Consider the following 21,844-nt stretch of genomic DNA (forward strand, 5'->3'; position numbering starts at 1 on the left):
TTTTGTTTGTTTAGGGAAAAGAAGTGGAAACAAATATTTCAATATTTATTTAATTTAAAATTTAAAGAAAACAATTATTACTTTTAAATAAATAAATAGATTTTTAATAAAAAGAAAATTGGCTAAAGCAGGCAATAATTTATAAAATGACATCATATGAAAAGGAAATTATTAGGGTATTCATGTAATAGAGCAACATTTTTATTAGTGGAAAATTAAAGTTTTAGTGAGAAATAAGATTTTTAGTCAAAATCGAATTATTATAGAGAATGATAAGATTTTTAGCGAAATAAGTTTACATTAACAAAACTAACTTGAACACTTTCCTAACCCTTAGGAACCATTCACGTAACTAGTGCGGTTTTCATTTCGTTACTTTTTGCGATAAATTAAGAATAATTTTATAAATTAAGTATCTTAGATCAGTTTTCATTAACTGACGTAAATACCTACAAATCTATAATATACGCAACTAGCTACCTAATCAACACAAGGTAATCAAAAATGTACACAGCAGAAAAAAGTTATTTTATTAATTTGTAAAATTTTGCAATTCTAATATTAAAACAATTGAAAGCAGTTCAATACTTTTTTTCTAAAATAAATTTAAATAAATTCAGTGCCAAGTTGTTGTTATAAATTTAATTTGTTTATATTTTTTTATTTTTTCATAGCTGATCGCCATAACAACTGGCACATTGTGTATGTGGGTATCTGATTATAATTAATGTCGAGTTAAATTTTAATCTAAAAAACGTAGAAAATAAAAAAAACTAGAACAAAAATTAGAACAGAGTGCAATTTAAAGGCGCTCTCTACGGTTTAATGAGTTGTCATTTTTCAAAATAAAAAAATAAAACCATTCGGTATTCATTGCTATTTTGAATAAAAAAACGATGCCAGATTAATAAAAATATAAAAAATTAAGTGGATTTTCTAAATTATTGAATATTATTTAAAAATATAACAATTTATTGCTAAATATTTTTTTGCTAATTTTGAAAATTGTTAAACAAATTTAAATATTTTTTTGAACATTTCAATTATTTTGCACAAGATGTTTAACACCTGTTGCTGATATTGAAAACGTTTGCTACATATTTAATTAATTTTTATTGCAATATATTTTGAATACAAAATTTTATTTCACAAAAAATTTAATGAAATGAGATTTTTCAACAAACATTAATGATTTGCTATTGTGAATAGTGTGTTCTTATTACCCTATGCAATACTTGTCACCTAGAAAGTAGCTAGTGCAAAATCTGATAGATTATTTTCGAATTATCAAAATATTTCCAGTAATGAGAGAAAGTAGCCCAAAAATTTTCTATAAACATAGAATTTGATTGATCAATGATCATTTTCTTCGAAGAGAAAATATTTAAAAAAATTTTATAAAGAGAATAATTGATAAACGGGTTTCTTTAAAGAGAAAATGTTAACAAGACTTTTTATTAAAGTGAAAATTTGATTGTATGTAATAAAAGAAAATTTGACAGAAAATTTTCTATAAAAGAAATTTTTACCGAAATTTTTTAAAAAGAAATTTTAAACGAAAATTTTCTAAAAAAATGCAATTTTAACCGAAATGTTGTTATAAAGAAAATTTAAAAAAAAAAAATTCTATAAAAGAAAATTTCATCGAAAATTTTCTATAAAAGAAATTTTAACCGAAATGTTGCTATAAAAGTAATTTTAACCGAAAAGTTGCTATAAAAGAATATTTCATCGAAAAATTTTCTATAAAAGAAAATTTAATCAAAAATGTTCTATAAAAGAAACTTTCATCGAAAATGTTCTATAAAAGAAAATTTCATCGAAAATGTTCTATAAAAGAAAATTTCATCGAAAATGTTCTATAAAAGAAAATTTCATCGAAAATGTTCTATAAAAGAAAATTTCATCGAAAATTTTCTATAAAAGAAAATTTCATCGAAAATTTTCTATAAAAGAAAATTTCATCGAAAATTTTCTATAAAAGAAAATCTCATCGAAAATTTTCTATAAAAGAAAATCTCATCGAAAATTTCATCGAAAATTTTCTATAAAAGAAAATCTCATTGAAAATTTTCTGTAAAAGAAAATTTCATCGAAAATTTTCTATAAAAGAAAATTTGACCAAAGTGTTTCTATAAATCAATATTTGACCGAAAGTTTCTATAAAACAAACTTTGCCCGAAAAATTTTTATAAAACAAAATTTGACCGAAGAGTTTCTATAAATTAAAATTTTACTGAAAATTTTCTTTAAAAGAAAATTTGACATAAAAGTTTCTTTAAAATAAAATTTTACCGAAAGTTTCTATAAAGCAAACCTTGACTGAAAAGTTTCTATAAAACAAAATTTGTCGAAAAGTTTCTTTAAAACAAAATTTTATCGAAAAGTTTCTATAAAACAAATTATGACCAAAAAGTTTCTATTAAACAAAATTTGCCCGAAAAGTTTCTACAAAAGAAAATTTTACTGAAAAGTTTCTATAAAAGAAAATTTGACTGAAAAGTTTCTTTAAAACAAAATTTTACCGAAAGTTTTTATAAAGCATACTTTGACCGAAAAGTTTCTATAAAACCAAATTTGCCCGAAAAGTTTCTATAAAAGAAAATTTGACCGAAAAGTTTTTTTAAAACAAAATTTTATCGAAAAGTTTCTATAAAACAAATTATGACCGAAAAGTTTCTAAAAAGAAGATTTGATCGAAAAGTTTTTATAAAAAAAAAATTTGCCCGAAAAGTTTATACAAAAGAAAATTTTACTGAAAAGTTTCTATAAAAGAAAATTTGACCGAAAAGTTTCATTAAAACAAAATTTTACCGAAAGTTTCTATAAAGCAAACTTTGACTGAAAAGTTTCTATAAAACAAACTTTGACCGAAAATTTTCTATAAAACAATATTTGACCGAAAAGTTTCTATAAAACAAAATTTGACCGAAAAGTTTCTTTAAAACAAAATTTGACCGAAAAGTTTCTATAAAACAAAATTTCATCAAAAATTTTCTACAAAAGAAAATTTGACCGAAAATTTTCTATAAAAGAAAATTTGATCGAAAATTTTCTATAAAAGAAAATTTGATCGAAAAGTTTCTTTAAAACAAAATTTGACCGAAAAGTTTCCATAAATAAAAATTTAACCGAAAAGTTTCTATAAAACAAAATTTCACCAAAAAGTTTATTTTTTATTAAAGAAAATTTTATATTTTGATAAAAAAAATTTCTTTTTACAGAAATTTTGATTGAAAATGTCCTTTTTTTTATAAAATTTGATCAAAAATTAAAAGAAAATATTAACGAAAGCGTTGTATAAAAGGAAAATATTATAGAAAATTTTCATGGAAGTGAAAACATTCTTCAGGCCAGACTTTAATGTCTCATTTGCCCTCCCTTCTGGGAATATTTCCCCCCTTATTAATAATAATCTGGCAATTCTAGTTTTGAGTTTTTTTACAGTAATTAACTTCAAATTTATTTACTCTACCCCAGTCTGGGTTCTATGTCTACATATGTCTTTTTTATTGTTATTGTTTTAAAATGAATCTGATTTAATTATAGTGATGATAATAAATATTTCTATTTTACTTATTTGTCACATAAATAAGACATTTATTAGAGAAATGTGTGTAAATATGAATCAGCTGTGAGTTGATAAGTAATTTACATCAATAATACTATTGTAATAGTTTTAAAAGATTTCCAACACCTTGTAGACAAAATGGAAATTAGCTAGGAAAGCAATTGAGTTTTTTTCTTTGAGTCAAGCTTCTTAATTTGCTGGTTTTAGTTTTCTTCTTTAAAGTTAAATACTACAAAGTGTTAAATGTTTTTCAACACTTTGTATTGTTGCAAGCATTTGACATACATTAGAACTCACACCATATATTGTAAGTTAAAACGTTTGTAATTAGTGGGGATTTTCAAGCAAAAGAGGTTCCCAAACTTTATTATTAAAGCAAAGCAAAAACTTAAAAACTTTTTTTTAAATTAACATTTTATCAAAGAAAATAATTGAAAAATGTATGTTATTTTGTTTTTGTTGTTTGAAAATAATTTTTCTAAAGTTTGGGACTCCCTGCATAGTTTTTCTCTTAACACTATATTAATATTTATGTTTAAATTACATGTTACAAACTACTTTAGTTCACTGTTTCATGCGTTAATTAAATAACATGCACGCACTTGTCTACAACATAAATTATCTGTTCCCTTGGAAGTGGGAGGCCTAAAAGAGAGACAACTTGACTCCCCTTAATTTCGTTTGATCTAAAGCGTTACTAAATAAATAAAACAATAGAATACATTTTATGCCAGCGTGGTCATACATAAATTAATTGTAAGTTAGCAAGGGAGGGGGACTTCAAAAGACAACTGAAACTTGCAATATAAAAATAAATACTCAACATTTTGCAATAGAGGATCTAATGAACTTTTATTAATTAATCGGTGCAAAGAAATCGGGTCAATGTTGTTGTTTATTGCTGTTATTCAATATTCATTCATATAAAAATTATTCATTCATTCTATACGATTTTGAATACAAGTTAATGTAATGTAATCAACGTCATTGTAATAAATAAAGTTTCAATTTCTTAAAATAAATCAAAGGCTTTGAAATTGAGCTGAATTTAAAGATGCGGCTTTTGGCAAGGGAATTAATTACTTGTTAGGTGTTTAGATTTTACACATGATTTATAATTTCTATAGGAAATTTTGTTTACAGAAAGAAATTTTCTATAAAAGAAAATTTTGATTGAAAATTTTTTATAAAAATTATCTAAAAAAAAGAAAATTTTATCGAAAAATTTCTATCAGAGAGAGACTTTTAATGGAATATTTTCTGTGGAAAGGAAATTTGATAGAAATTTTTCTATAAAGTTATCATTTGATCGAAAATTTTTTAAAAAAAAGGAAATTTTATCAAAAACTTTATTTAAATAGAAATTTTGATCGAAATTTTTATTTAAAAAGAAAATTTTCTTTAAAAAGAAAATTTGATCGAAAATTTTCTTTGAAAAATAAAATTTGATCGAAAATTTCATTTAAAAAGAAAATTTTATTGAAAACTTTATTAAAAAAACTTAATAGAAAACTTTCTTTTCAAAAAAAAAAAATAATTAAAAATTTGCTTTAAAATGATCTACAAAATGATCATTTAATATTCTTTAAAATGAAATTTTTAACGAAAATTTTCTTTAAAAAGAAAGTTTTTAAAATTTCCCATAAACAGATTATTTATCGAACATTTTCTTTAAAATATTCTATAAAGTGATTATTTGATGGAAAATTTTCTTTAAAAAGAAGATTTGATCGAAAACTTTCTATAAAAAGAAAATTTTATTGAAAACTTTATGTCAATAGGAAAATTGATCGACAATTTTCTTTAAAAAAATTTTATCAGAAATTTTTTTTAATTTTCTACAATATGATCATTTAACATTCTTTAAATAGAAAATTTGATGGACAATTTTTAACAAAGTGATCTTTTGGTCGAAAACATTCTTTAAAAAGATTTAATCAAAAATTTTCTGTAAAATTTTTTATCAAAGTGATGATTTCATCGAAAATTTTCTTTAAAAACAAAATATGAGAGAACATTTTTTATGAATAGAAAATTTTAAAGAAAATATACCTTGAAGTGACCATTTAATCGAAAACTTTCTTTAAAACGAAACTTTGAAAGAAAATTTTCTTTAAATTTTCTAACAAAGTGATCATTCGATCGAAAATTTTCTTTAAAAAAAAAATTTTATCGAATATTTTTTATGAAGAGAAAATTTTAAAGAAAATTTTCTTCAAAGTGATCATTTAATCGAAAACTTTCTTTAAAACGAAATTTTGAAAGAAATTTTTCTTTAAATTTTCTAACAAAGTAATTGATCACTTTGTTAGAAAATTTAAAGAAAAATCGAAAACATTTTTTATGAAGAGAAAATTTTCTTCAAAGTGATAATCGAAAACTTTCTATAAAATGGAATTTGGTTCGAAAATTTTCTTTAAAATTGTCTATAAAGTGATCATTTAATCGAAAACTTTCTTTAAGAACAAAATTTGATCAAAAATTTTCTACAAAATTATTATTTAACATTCTTAAAAAAGAAAATTTGATAGACAATTTTCAACAAAGTAATCTTTTGATCGAAAACATTTTTTAAAAAGAAAATTTTATAGAAAAAAATTTTCTACAAAGTGATCATTTGATCGAAACTTTTCTTTAAAAATAATATTTCATCGAAAACTTTATTTAAATAGAAAATTTTATCAAAAATTTTCTTTAAAATGATCTACAAAGTGATCATTTGATCAAAAACTTTCTTTAAAAACAAAATTTGATCGAACAAATTCTTTAAAAATAAAATTAGATCGAAATTTTTTAATGAAGAGAAAATTTTAAAGAAAATTTTCTTCAAAATTTTATTCAAAGTTTTCTATAAAGTGATCATTTGATCAAAAACTTTCTTTAAAAACAAAATTTGTTCAAAATTTTCTTTAATAAGAACATTTGATCAAAAATTTTCTATAAAAAGAAAGTTCGATCAAAATGTTCCTATAAAGAGAAAATTTACTTCAAAGTGATCATTTGATCGAAAACTTTTTTTAAAAACAAGATTTGATCATAAATTTGATTTAAAAAACTTTCTTTCTAGAGAAATTATTCGAAAATTAACTGTAAACAGAAAATTTTATCGACAATTTTCTATAAAGAGAAAATTTTATCAAAAATTTTTCATTAAATAGAAATTTTGATTGTCAATTTTCTATAGAGAGAAAATTTGATTGAAAATGTTCTATAAAGACATGGAAAATGGAATTTATTCTATTAAGCCAAAATTAAAGAGAAAATTTCCTTTAAAGATCAAATTTGATCCAAAATTTTCTATTAAGAAAAAAATTAAATTTTTGTTTAAAAAAAATTAATAAAAAATTTACACAATATCTAAATTTCTTCTGGCAACTGGAAAAAGATCTCATTCAATTTCATACATTCTGCAAACTTAGAGAAAAAACTAAAAAAAATTGATAATAAACTAAATAAATAAATATTTCTAAAATTTAAGAAAAATACTTAAACAAATATTTGTTAAGCTCTAGTTAATTAAACTATGATGAACTTTGATGGCTAAATTAACTCAATAAATATTATTCCCTTACTCTCAAAAAATCCAGCAGATATTGTCAAGCGAACTTGTTAAAAATATATTAAAAAGAGTAGACAAAAACTGAGAACTTCCACCATTAGAGGGAAACATTAACAAATTAACCGGTTTTAATAATCGTAAACAAATCAATGAGAAGAAATAAATGACATCACTAATGATGTCATTTACTATCAAACAACAATTATAATGTATTCATAAATACAACAATAACAACAACAATAAAAGACATGACATTACAACAACCATTAAGAGTTGAAATAATAAACGGTGTTGTTGTTGTTATTGCTAAAGTTGAAATTAAACAGAGCAGATCATCTCATCAGAAAGAGAACAAACAAATAAAAAAGCAATTACGCATAAAAAAACGCGTTTTATATTTAAAAAAAAAGAATCGAAAAAAAGAAACAGACTTTTTAAATAGCGCAAAAAACGCCCATTTACCACAACTAGGGAAACAGTAAGAATATTCTTAAGATAGAAAGATAAATGTAGATATGAAGATGATTGTGGAGCTACAAAAAAAGAGGAACATCAAATAGTTCTATTTAAATTTCAATGATCTGCTTAGTTGTTTGTTTAATGGCTAAAGAATAGCTGGCTTTTTAAAGCTTTATAAAACTAGAAAAGCATTTTTTTCTGTTTAAAATTGAAAGTGATACTTATGTTCAATATTAAACTCAATACTCAGTTTTATTTAGTTAGAAATAAAGGAAAATTAATATCTTTACAATTTAAATTGTATGAAGTAGTTGATTTTTTTTTTTTTTTAATAATAAATTTGATCAAGTCGTACAATGTCAGTGGCTTAAGAAGTGTTATTGTAAATGTCTAAACTACCTTCAGTTGGAGGGTAATTTAAGTTGGTGATGGTACATGATTTACAAGGAGATAAATATTATTTATCGAAAATTACAAAAAAAAAAAAAAAAAAATTTGATAGACAATTTTCTATAGAGAAAATGTTATTGAAAATTTTCTATAAAATGAAAATTTGTTCAAAAATTTCTATAAGGAGAAAATCTGATGGAAAATATTCTATAAAAAAAAAATTTATGTAATAGTTTAATAGTTTTACATAGAGAGAAATTTTGATTGAATATTGTCTATAAGGTGAATATTTTATTGAAATTGAAGAGAAAATTTGATCGACTATCTTCTATAAAGAGAAAATTTGATTGAAAATTTTCTATAAAAAGAAAATTTGTTCAAAAATTTCTATAAGCAGAAAATTTGATTGAAAATATTTTATAAAAAGAAATTTGATTTGATATAAAAAGAACATTTGATTAATAGTTTTCCATAAAGATAAATTTTGATTGAAAATTTTCTACAAGGAGAATATTTGATCAATACTTTTCCATAAAAAGAATTTTTTATTGAAAATTTTCTGTAAAGAGAACATTTGATTGAAATTGAAGAGAAAATTTGATCGACAATCTTCTATAAAGAAAAATTTAGTTTGAAAATTTTATAAAAAAAAGAACATTTGATCAATAAAGAGATCCATAAAGAGAATTTTTAGTAAAAAAATTCTTGAAGTTTGATTGAATATTTTCTTTAAACTGAATATTTGATCGACAATCTTATATAAAAAGAACATTTGATCGAAAATTTTCTATAAAGAGAAAATTTCAATAGAAAATTTTTTATAAAGAGAAAATTTGGAGCGAACAACTGGAAGAAAGAGAAAAAGGGAGCAAAAGGAGAAAGAGAAACGGGGAGCGAAAAGGGGAGAGAAAAGGAAACAGGGAGCGAACAAGGAGGAAAAAGGGGAGCGAACAGGGCTGAAAAGAGAAAACGGAGCGAACAGGGAAAGAGAAAAGGGGACCGAAAAGGGGCAGAAAGAGAACAGGGAGCAGGGGAGGAACCAGAAAGACAAGGGGGGAGGAAAAACCGGAGAGAAAGAAAACAGGGGCGCGACAAGCGGCAAGAAGGGGAAGGGGCAAGAAAGAGAGAAGGGGGAGAAAGAGAAGAGGGAGCAGCGAGCGGCGAGCGAGCGAGAGAGCGAGCGAGCGAGCGAGGCGCGAGCGAGCGAGCGAGCGAGCAGCGAGCGAGCGAGCGAGCGAGCGAGCGAGCGAGCGAGCGAGCGAGAGAGCGAGCGAGCGAGCGAGCGAGCGAGCGAGCGAGCGAGCGAGCGAGAGAGCGAGCGAGCGAGCGAGCAGGAGCGAGCAGCGAGCGAGCGAGCGAGCGAGCGAGCGAGCGAGCGAGCGAGCGAGCGAGCGAGCGAGCGGGAGCGATCGAGCGAGCGAGCGAGGCGAGCGAGCGAGCGGGCGAGCGAGCGAGCGAGCGAGCGAGCGAGCGAGCGAGCGAGCGAGCCAGCGAGCGAGCGAGCGAGCGAGCGAGCGAGCGAGCGAGCGAGCGAGGAGCGAGCGAGCGAGCGAGCGACGAGCGAGCGAGCGAGCAAGCGAGCTAGCAGCGAGCGAGCGAGCGAGCGAGTAGCGAGCGAGCAAGCTAGCATCGATCGAGCGATCGATCGAGCGAGCGAGAGAGCGAGCGAGCGAGCGATCTATCTATCTATCTATCTATCTATCTATCTATCTATCTATCTATCTATCTATCTATCTCATCTAGTATCTATCTATCTATCGATCTCTATCTATTCTATCTATCTATCTATCTATCTATCTATCTATCTATCTATCTATCTATCTATCTATCTATCAATCTATCTATCTATCTATCTATCTATCTACACAGCAAAAATTATCGGTAGTTTATTTTCAATTAACATGTTTTCCTCTTTCTTTAACTTTTATTTAAACAATTTTTTAATTATCTCATTGTTTTGATCCTAAGTATACAAATTTGATTAATTTTTTAATTGGCTGAAAAAGTTTTTTCAGCCTACTTTTTTATTTTGGTTTTTTGTTTTGATATTTTATTTAAATAATTTCATTATTTATAACGAAAAATAATTCTCAAATAGTCAATAATATTTTAGGCATAAGAAGTTGAAATTTCATAAATATTTTAATATTTATAAATCACTTTATTTGTTCAAACGTGACAATAAAGAGATATTTTTGAGAGTGCTTAACGCATTGTTAAAGGTAAAGGAATCCTTTAATGTTGTAAGCATTCAATTAATGCTTTGATTGTTTCAATCATCGACTTTATTGATTTTTAATACATTTTTAACCACACTGTTCAATTTATTTGATTAATAAACTAATTAAAATGTAAGTTTAATTTTATTAAATATTTAATTTATCCAATTAATGAATTAACTAATTTTAAATTTTGAATTTAATTACTGATGTTAATTGTTTTGATTATTTCTTTAATTGGAAAAAAATGTTTTGTCACAAATTTCATAATTGTTATCATCATTTTGTTGATAGGTGCAAAACTTGCTTGATACAATCAATTTGATAATTAAAACACATTTTCAGTTTTTTCTGTGTATCTATCTATCTATATTAATAAAAGAGTACACCTGATACGACAAAATTTCAGATATATGAGATCAGCGATCATGAGAAGTTTTAATTTTCAGTCAGTTACACCTAAACCGATAAACCGATTTTATCTTAAATTTTCTATATTTTCTTTTGATTGAACATTTTCTGTAAAGAGAATATAATTTGAATACTTTATGAGGAAAGAATGAGATTTAAATATTTATTCAGTTCAAAATCGATTTTATAGAAACCCTTTCAATTGGTCTTTGTTTTGGCTAAAGAGTATGATCTCTTATGATCATTCTTATTCCCTGCTTAAGTAGGGTTCATCTAGTTATCATTCTGCCTTATCCTTTAATACACTTATGTCTGATTTTATTAAGGGCTCCATTTACAATTGCATTTAACATTTGTTGCTGAAGTGTGGGTTGCAATTTATTGCAATCACAATAATTGTATAAAAAAAGTACATTAAGCATTTTTCTTTGGCAATTGTTGAGGGGAGATGACAGCGTAAGAGAAAGAGTAAGAGTGAGTAGGTGTCAATTTAGTTGTCTGGTTTTTTAAATGATGATTAAACTGTCAACTATCAGTTGGATATAATGATTGTCTCATAGATTTGTTTATTAGAAAATCAGAGTGTTTTGAAAAGAAAATGATAAATTGAATTAAAATGAGAAAAATTAAATAAGTAATAATTTGATGAGTTGTTTTTTAAATATTAAATTATTTACATATTAAACTGATGAAGTATCCAAAACATATTTTTCAAAACAGCTGATGTACAAATATGATTTCTCAATAAGAAGTTTTGTACGTTTAGCGCGGTTTTAAGAAATCTCATCTGAAAAGCTGCTAATGTAAACAATCTGGTTTTAAGACCTAAGAAAACAGCTGTAGTTTCCTTAACAGCTGTTATTTTTTCATCAAACTTTCAGTGAATACCCTTTATATAACACTCAAGCTCAAACCGCTAAATTTGCCTTATTCATAACATTAGAAAATGCGTATTTAGCATATTGAAGTTGTATCTATTTTATACGTATGTATGTCTATAACAGCGACAATATTAAATTTTGAAATTTGTTATAGAAAAAAGTTGAAAAAAAACTTAATTTAAATACGTTTAACATTTGTATTCAAGGTGTGCAAGTTTTGTTTAATTTATAAACAAAATATAAAAAAAAAGCCTCAAATTCAAACAGAGGCAGGCTTCCCATACTGAAAAAAAAAACAAATATTGAACACGTTGGTGTAACGTTTCTAATGTTGTATTAACATTTTGCTGTTGTTTGGTTTTTCTGTATAAATTTTATTCAGGTAAATTTTGCATTTGGAAAAAGTTTTTTTTTTTGTTTGTTTTATATTAGATTTTAAAACAAATTGCATGAATGAAATTTGTTTGCCAAGCTTTGTTTATTAAATGTGTTTACCATATATTTTTTTTGTATTTTTTTTTTAATTTATTAAGCATGCGTAACGTATTTCAATACCTTTAGGTTTTTTTAATTATCATTTGAAATACTCTAACCTGACAGTCATTGTGTCTGCGATTGTTGGTTGTTGTGGCATTAATGATTAAACAGAAAATAATTAATTATTTTTGCATGTGTTTGTTGGTTTTAGTGTTTATTAAACATTACATTTCTTTGAATTGTCTTTTTATTATTAAAACTCATCTAGTGGAACATTTTAAAGGAAATTCTATTAATTGTTTAAAAACATGAACAAATTTAGAGGTGATATAAAGTTGTTAAAAAATTTGCTATTTTCAGAAAAACTGTAAAAAAGATTCTAATTTAACACGCCAACCTCAAAAACCTATAAATCTGGCCTCAGAACTTCTCCATTACATCAGGTTTTCGAGATATCATGTTCTAAAACTTGAATAAAACCCCGTTTTTGGCTCATATTTGAGGCCTTATGACAGCGTGGAAACAGCTTTGTTGTTAAGTCATCTGAAAGTCCAATTTGTCGTCTTTTAAATAATGACATTAGGTTTTCGAGATATCACATCCTAAAACTTGAATAAAACCCCGTTTTTGATCATATTTGAGGCCTTATAACAGTGTGGAGACCGCTTTCTTGTTATGTCATCTGAAAGTCTTTAAAATAAAGACATAACTTCTGTTATAACTTCTGAATTTTTCGCGATATCTTAACCTAAAACTTGAAACAACTATTTATTAAAAACATCTAAACTATAAGAGATTTTTAAACAATTTAAAAAGTATTTTATAGAAAAAATTATGACAAATTGAGACCTTTAATCCAGTAGTACGGACGGACAGTCCTGTACGTAACCTACGACTAAGGGTTACTACCTCAATTCACCGACTTGTTGTACGAGAAAGTCAATCATCACTCCATGGATTTCGAAGAGACAGTCAAAAAGCTAGTCCAAGGAGTAAAGACACAGTAATGAATATATTCGCTTCAGTTTGTTCTTAAGTGTCTACTCACTAGATTACTTGGGGACTGTAAACTTACGACTGTTTCCACTCTTGATTAAAAGAGAACATTCATTCGGAAATAGTACATTCGTAAAGAGTATATTCGTAAAGAGTACAATCGAAAGACGAATTTGAGCCAACCAGGTGATTAGAGGTTGTCTCAGTTTCTTAAGTGTCTACTGTAGGTGGTTAGAGGTTGTCTCAGTTTGATCTTAAGTGTCTACTCTCTAGATTACTTGGAGATTGTAAAGTTACGACTGTCTCCACTCTTGATTAAAAGAGAACATTCAGTCGGAAAGAGTACGTACATTCGTAAAGAGTTCATTCGAAAGACGAATTTGAGCTAAACAGTTGGTTAGAGGTTGTCTCAGTTTGTTCTTAAGTGTCTACTCCCTAGATTACTTGGGGACTGTAAAGTTACGACTGTCTCCACTCTTGATTAAAAGAGAACATTTATTCGGAAAAAGTACATTCAAAAGACTAATTTGAGCCAAACAATTGGTTAGAGATTGTTTTTTCGAATACATTGACCTTTTGTCGAACTGCTGGGAAGTTTATAGTAAAATAAAGTCAAAATGTATAGTGAAAGCTTCAGATTTTCATGGTGGTCTCAAGCTTAAAGTTAACATATCTATAAGAAGAAAGCAGATATATAATAACTTCCAGCTTTATTTTAAAGTTGCCAAAATAAACTTCCCGATGACATAACATAACCCTGGCTATCTGTCTAAAAACTTTGTCGGCCTGTGTTATTATTATTAGCACATAAATTCTTAAAAATTTTGATTTATATCACCATTTAGTGAAGAAAAAATAAACGAAAATAATTTATAAACAATAAACTAAACAATAATTTATTAATTGTTTTTGGCTTTTATACCAATTGAAATTTATTTAAACAATAAAAGGTCAAGAAAAATTTTGTATAATATTAAAAAAAATGTGTGTAGAACAACTGAACAACAAATAATTACAATTTATTACAATTTAACCTTGAAATTATTAAAAATAGAAAAATGTTTTAATGAACTTTGAGTATAAACAAAAATAACTTGAATAATTTAATATGTTTAAAGTTAATTTAAATAAAAACTTTAAAATGACATCATAATAGAAAATAGAAAAAATATAAAAGTTACTTTGTAAATGAACAAAGTTTTACACAAAAATTAGAATTTTAACAAATAAAAATTCTTCTAAATTTCGAACCTAAATTTCTTTATATATATTTTAAATATTTATTTCTTGTTTTCTTAATTTTTATTACAGATTTCGACAACACCATTTTTTGAGAACGAAAACTAATCAGATTTCTAATCCTTACGATTGAATCATCACCACCCACCCTTAGAGCTTTTCAAAGCTCTTTTACGAATTGTTGTTGTACAGAAACTCCACCTATTTTAAGTAGATTAATTAAATTAGTTGTTTAAGGAGAATCCTAAATACCAACATTTTACATAAATAAACTGAAGCAGCTACTCCAAAATGGGAGCCTTTTCCAGAAAGCCTAGAGTCAATAAGACTCTGATATCACTGAAAGTGGTAGCCTTCTTTGTATTGAGTGGTAAGTAGTTTTTGTATTTAAAGAAATGAATCGATTTTAAGCTTCCGATTGTAATATTTGGGACATTAGTTATCTTTGACTATACGAGTGGGATATAAAGTGATGGGTTAAATTCATGATATTGGCGAATGAGGGAACAACAGAACAATTAGTAGATTACTTGATGACATTATCTATTTCAGTCAATGACGGTACCTTAATACATTCGATAAGACATTAATAAACCCATGGCCGTTACAGCTTCGAATCAACCCTTTGTGCCAATCATTTAAAGGAAGATTCAATCCCCTATCACATGAAGCTAAGGCTGACCTTTTCGTATAAGAAAAAGAGAAAAGAAACCCCTGCATTAATGTAGTTCAGTTCTCTTTCTGAAGATGAGAATCAGCTTAAGCGAGTTATGTTATTGACCGACGCTCTCAGCTGTTCAAGGCTTAAATGGCAAGTACTTCCTTTAGGAGTCGTTAGATTTTTGCGAAACGATCGAGAATCCATTCGTATATATCAGTGTTATTTCGATATCATAACATTATTTCGTTTATTTTATATTAGACTTCCGTGCCTTAGTTTGGCCCACAGCTAAGTTAAGAGCCAATTGTTTGGTCGGGAAGTTAGGCGATATTCAATGTAAGAATGAAGTCGTCACATCACATCCGATTACTAGCGAATACATGAATCTTATTCCTTGATAATGCGAAACAATGCTTTCTCTGCAATCCAGATTCCGATAACATTGTCGGTCTCGGTTGTTGATTATACTTAGGCCGATGACATTATTCTGATCAAATACAAGTTTCGATTTAATGATCTGATGTTTGAATTGCCATTAGATTTCCGATTTCTACAGGTTGAGGAAATCTATTAACTTCGAATAGATTGCTCGCCTCCTACTTTAGTGTAAATCAAAATCATTTCTTTAGGCATGACGGGGAAGAGTAGTAGATTCACGTTTTGACTTTTTGATTATCAGGTTTGTCCTATTTATCTTCGTTTTGTACTAAATGATGACTTAGTAGGTGGTCTTCTCATAGTTTTCCCATTAGTTATTCTAAATATATTGATCCCTGGATCACTTTTAGAAAGTTTTGCTAGTTTCGAAAGCATTCTTGTAGTTTTCCCTATAATATGCTCAACATTCCCACTTACAGTTTCAATCTAGTTTAATCCTTAATTTTTCTTCTTACAGGTATCTCCGCCCTCCATATACTCAACAATCGCATGCCCTCTGTTTTGGGTTTAAATTTCAATGAATATCGTGACATTACCATAATTGCTTCATTCGTATCGATATTGGGTCCCCTAATCGCCGGACCCTTGGCAGATCGTTTTGCTGCCAAAAATCCTAATAATTTTGGCAAAACTTTGAGAATACTAACCGCCATATTTCTACTAATAACCGCCATCATATATGCCTGTCTCTTTGCGGTGCCCGAAGTGAAACGTGGTGAGGCACATCAACCTCTAGTTAGTTTTGGATGTGATGCCAATGGAGCTGTCATATTCCAACAACGTTGCTCGGAAGACAATCAATGTCATCATTGGAAATCGAAGGTGGGTAGTGTTAATTTAACCAGATGCACCTATACCTGTCAAGATCCCACACAATATGAGAATATGTATACACCCTGGTTGGAAAGTATACCAACACCCTCGCCCTCCACCGAACATAGTTCGGAGTTTGATTATGAAGATGAATCGACAGCGGCGGTAACAGAGAGTTTGAGACAACGTAGAAATGCGCAACAACAAGTTGAGCAGTCCTCGGAATTGGGTGCTGCAGAAGTAATGAGTTCTGAAGTTCTCTCCCGTCAAAAGAGACAATACAAATCTTCACCCAATAAGGTATATGTTGAACCTCCTCACTTGTGTATGACCGAAAAGAATGAAGAGGGAGAAAGTGTGGTTAAACACTGTCATGTTTATACCGATGATACCACCAGTATCTTGGTGCACACTGTTATGAAGGCCGCCACCAATGTGGAGAATGATACTCACTCAGCTGAATGGTGTAATTATCCTTTGGGTAAGTTTTATTTTTCAGTTAGTTGTAGGACAAAATGTAATTATTTCTTTTTGTTTTTAGACGGTTTCCAATGTCAAATACCCCTGCAACAGGCCAACTATATGATCCAATTGAAGAACAACAGCGATTGCAAACCCATGATTGAATGCCAAGTTATTGATCCTTATGGCAGTAAAGGCAGTGTTTTGGCCGATAGTGAATGTGTTAAGATTGAGGGTGATTTGGACTCTACTTTGGGTGGTTATACTGCCATACGCATATTGGGCGATATCTTCGCTTTGGCTTGTTTGACTTTATTGAATACCGCCATTGTTATAGCCGTCCGTGAGACCTCCGAGGGTAGAGGAGAAGTTTGCCGTCAATATGCCTGGGGTGCTGTGGGTTACGTGATTTTATTCTGTTCCTTAGACTTGTTTTTCTTCAAAGAAGCCGAGGGCATGACTGTGGCTTTAATTTTGGTTATTGTCTGTTTTGTATTGGGTGCTTTAGTTCTGCTATTCGCCAGCCAAATGCCTTTGAGTCCTCCTGAATGGTGGTGGCATACTAAGACCGGCATGTTGGTTTATCCCATGTCTGCTATAAGAAAATACAGTCCAGAGATTTTTGTTTTAACTTTAGTGGCCATTTTGTTTGGCACCTTCTGGGGTAGTATACACAGCTATTTGTATTGGAGCTATTTGGGTGAATATGCTGCCTATTTCTCTGGCTTGCTGTTGATTTTGGTTTTATTCTTTAATGTCGACAAATTCATAGAATATTGTGGTCATTCCAATATTTTCATTGGTGGCTTTGCCATGTTTATTATACGTTTCACTGCTTTGGCTAGCAAGGATACCGATTGGTTGACCAATCTTATGGAAATAATAGAACCCGTAATTTTGGGCATTGTTTGGATAACCATTATTTTGTATATGCGTCATGCCATGCCACGTAAATTCACCGCTACAGGCCAGGCTTTGGCTGTTATTGCCTTCTTTGCTTTGGGCAAAGGTTTTGGTGCTTTGATCGGTTTAGTGCACGATGATAAGAAAGGCATTCATACCGATGATGATTTGATTAAGTTTGAATGGTTATCTGTTACCGCCTGCATTATTGCCCTTATTTATTTTGTTATCTATAATTTAATATTGGCTCCACGTTGTGCTGCCAAACCTGTGCATTTGGATGATCTAATGTCCGGCTCTGCTTCACAAACCTTTGCCAATGGTGCTGGCGGTACTGGTGGCAATGGCAGTGCTGGTGGTGCCCTTAATGGTAATGGTACTGGTGCCGGCAATGGCAACAGTTATTCACCCTTAAGAGTGTATCACAACGAAAGAGGAAAGAAGGGTCAATTTAGGTATTAAATATTTTTTTTAACAAATTTTGTTTTTAGTTCTACTTATACAGTTTTTTTCTACTCTAACTAAAAAGATGATTGATGATTACTCTTTAACTATTATTTTGTTTAATTTAATAAGAAATTAAGAAGATTATATTAAGCTTAATAAAATGACAAAAAATTAAATAAAAAAAATAAATTAAAACAAGTGAACAAATTTAATCTTTATGTAAGATATATAAAGCTTAAAATTGATTGATATTAATTAGGAACTAATGATTTGTTATAAAATGAGAAAAAATCGAAAGTGATGAATTTGGGAAAGTTTTTTTTTTATAAATGTTTTGTTTCATGTAAAGCGCCGATTAAGATCATGAGGAAATATTTAAGCTTAAGAAGTTCTGACTTCTAAAATGGTTCTTCGACAAAGGAACCATTTTAATTCCCTTAAAACACAAGTATTTAAAGAAAATTTCCCACTTTACTTAAAGACAAGCTTAAAGATCTTTCTACTTAATTAGGAAATGATCAAAGTTCCCAAATTTGAATAGTTTTTCTTTAATTTTAATATTATTTAAGAGTTCTGCAATTTGAAGACAGAAAAGTTAAGCTAAATCTTCTCTCATGAAAGCTTATAAGAAGACCTAAGCTATAAACAAAATTTAAAATCGATCATGCTTTAAAATTTGTTTATAAAGATCAATCGCAAGCAACTACAACCAGGTCCTTAAGATCATCAATATATCGAGGAGACAATGTTCATTAAAAGCTGTAGGTATAACAAGTTTTTAAAAGCTTTTAAGTTCCGATACCATTACCACAAAAGTTTATAAAATTCTCAAAAGTTTTTTAGACAGAAAAATCACTTCAAATTGAGTCCATGAAAGTTTATAGAAAAACTTAAGTTAAGTACGAAGTTGAGGAACGAAATAGTTACAAATTTGTTTAAGAACGTTGATCAAAAGCAAATGTTTCAAATTAAAGCTTTTAGAAGTGTTCTAGAGGTGATTTTCAAGTAAGCAGAAGCAAGTGTTTCGGCGAAAGCTTGTAGAGGTGACTTAAAGTAAGCTAAATTAAAGCTTTTAGAAGTGATCTAGAGGTGATCTTCAAGTACGGAATTCTAAACTAATAATCCTTGAAAGTTTATAGAAAAACTTAAGTTAAATTGAGAAACGAAATAGTTACAAATTTGTTTAAGAACGTTGAGTAGAAGCAAATGTTTTGGCGAAAGCTTATAGAGGTGATCTAAAGTAAGGTAAATTAAAGCTTTTAGAAGTGATCAAGAGGTGATCGTCAATTAAGGAATTCTAAATTAATGACTCATGAAAGTTTATAGAAAAACTTAAGTTAAGAACGAAGTTGAGGAACGAAATAGTTACAAATTTGTTTAAGTACATCGAGCAGCAGCAAATGTTTTTGGCAAAAGCTTTTAGAGGTGATCTTAAGTAAGCTAAATTAAAGCTTTTAGAAGTGATCGAGAGGTGATCTTCAAGTAAGGAATTCTAAATTAATTTAGAATCAAAAAAGCTATATAGTACAGACTCCAAATGTATGGAATAAATGAAATAAATGATGTAAATGGGAATTGAACATAGTTTAGCATTTGCCTGTAAAGATCAAGGAAGACCTTAAGATCACAATTCTGAAGAACAAACTTCAATTTCCAATTCTACGAAAAAGTTTAAGAAATTTCTCAGCTTAAGAATCTTTAAATTTTTGTAAGAAACTTTTTAATCTTAAGTTTTAAAGGCAAAGTTTTACAAAAATGTCTGCGCCACTTCTTCCCAAGTTCATCATTGGAATATTAAATCTAATCAGTATAACTTTAAAATCGAACAAAACCTATAGGAAAAAACTTTTAAGGATAAGAAAAGGTTTTTAGCTTTTCTCAAAATTTGAAACTGTTGATATTTGCTATAGAAGACGAGAAGATCATAGGAAAGGTCAGCAGGGAGATATATTACCAAAATGTATCAAATCAGCAGCAATTTTCATATAAATTTTGTAAAAATTTTATTTTTATAAAAACTTTTAACTAAAAAAAAAAATTATTTTGTTGCTTATTGAAACCTTTTCTTAAAAAATATAATAAAAATAATTTGCACTTGTTTATTTTATAATAAAAATGCCCCTTTACCCCAACCTTAAGAGAAATAAGAAACCGAAAAAAAGTGATCATCTATTTGTGTTCAAATAGTCTGCCATTTTTTCTTAAATATAATTTTTTTCAGTTTCAATTTTTTTATTTAATTTAAAATTAAGTTTTAATTACAATATAAGCTAATAATTTTTAAGAATATAAAAAAAAATTTAAATAAAAACAAAAAAAACTAAATTTGGAAACTATTTTTGTATACAAAATTAATAAACTATTAAAACAGCAGTATAATTAAAAATATTTTAAACAAAAAACCAAATCAAATTTGAACAAAAACTTGCAACAATCCGCTATATGTGTGTTTCATTAAATATATAAAACTATATACAACAAAAATTTAAAAAAATAATAATAATAATTGTTAAGCTCATTTTAAAATGAAATAAATTCAAAAATAAATCTACACCCAAAATAAACAACAAAACAAACTTCCGGTTTTAATTGAAAATATTATAAAGAACAGGTAAGTAAGTCAAAATGTAAGTGTTACAAGGTTGAAATCCCCACAAATTTTAAATAATTCTAATTAAGTTCTCAAAATTTTAAAGGCCCCTTACAGATTAAATGAAATTTTGTGACCCAAAGATCAATTATACAACAAAACAACTGTAAATTTTAATAGAAAATAAATTGAATGAAAACTCTCTTTATTACCCCCTTGACTTGACAAAATAACAGTGTGAAATGTTTGATTTTGTTGACACTAGCCAGCATTAATCAAACAACAAATCATCAATCAATTAGCATTTTGTATTTCAATTAAGTTACTGTTGTTAAGAAAGTTTGTTGTAAGTTAAGTAAATGAACAAATAATTTGAAACACGTAGCATATGTTTGAATATTTACAATTTCCGATTTGCATTTGTTTTCAATAAATGTTCAATTTATTTGATTTGTTTTTTAAATGCCACGGACAGAGGGCAAAGAAAAGTTTCATTGCCATAATAAATTATTATTTACACGTTTTTCTTATGCTTTTTAATTTTTATCGCTTCATCGACATTTGTTGTTGGTTAAAACTAAAATGGTCTTAGTTCTCCTAAAAGGAAGTTGAAATGTTAATTGTGTTTTAAACAACTTCTATTTAGTAACAAAGGTCAGTATTGTAAAAGAATAAAGAACTGAGCTAGACTTCCGTAAAGTTACCTTAAATGGCTACACAAGGTGTTTAAAGAACAATTTGAAGGAAAATATTTTGAGCCAAAATGTCCAACAAACCTAAAACCCCTTACAACTTGGTAATTACCGGGTTTTTTGAGAAAATAAGCTCAATCTGTGATCACTTCAACATCTTATAAAAATTCAAACCTAAAAACCATAATAACTCAGTAAATACAGGGTTTTTGGATAAGCTCAATCTGTGATCACTTCCACTTTTTTCAAAAATTTAATATTTTAAACCAAAATGTCCAACAAACTTAAATACCCTTATAACTCGGTAAATACATAGTTTTTTAAGGAAATAAGCTCAATCTGTGATCACTTCTATTTTATTTTGACCCAAAATATCGACCTAACCTGAAAACCCTTATAACTCGCTTAATATTGCGTATTTTGATAAAATAAGCTTAATCAGTGATCACTTCTACTTTTTATAAAAATTCAGTCTTTTGAGACAAAAGCTCCACCAAACCTTATTTTTGAGAAAATAAGCTCAATCTATGATCACTTCTACTTTTTATAAAAATTCAATATTTTGAACCGAAATGTCCACCAAACCAAAAAACACTTATAACTTAGTAAATACTGGATTTTTTGAGAAAATAAGCT

At 28.2% G+C, this 21,844-nt stretch overlaps 1 protein-coding gene across 1 annotated transcript; it reads left to right on the plus strand.

The window, feature by feature from the left end:
* Nucleotides 1–7,587: 7,587 nt before the first annotated feature.
* On the plus strand, nt 7,588–18,124 carry LOC119613937. The gene is made up of 4 exons (XM_037970009.1): nt 7,588–7,608; nt 14,275–14,572; nt 15,759–16,595; nt 16,656–18,124. The coding sequence occupies exons 2-4, from the start codon at nt 14,494–14,496 to the stop codon at nt 17,939–17,941; spliced, it is 2,202 nt and encodes a 733-aa protein (XP_037825937.1). The 5' UTR covers nt 7,588–7,608; nt 14,275–14,493; the 3' UTR covers nt 17,942–18,124.
* The last annotated feature ends 3,720 nt before the right edge of the window (nt 18,125–21,844 follow it).

Source organism: Lucilia sericata, unplaced genomic scaffold (genome assembly GCF_015586225.1).
Source record: "Lucilia sericata isolate MDLA Ls3-8-SP2 unplaced genomic scaffold, ASM1558622v1 Contig002446F_arrow, whole genome shotgun sequence".
NCBI classification, from domain to species: Eukaryota; Metazoa; Arthropoda; class Insecta; order Diptera; family Calliphoridae; genus Lucilia; species Lucilia sericata.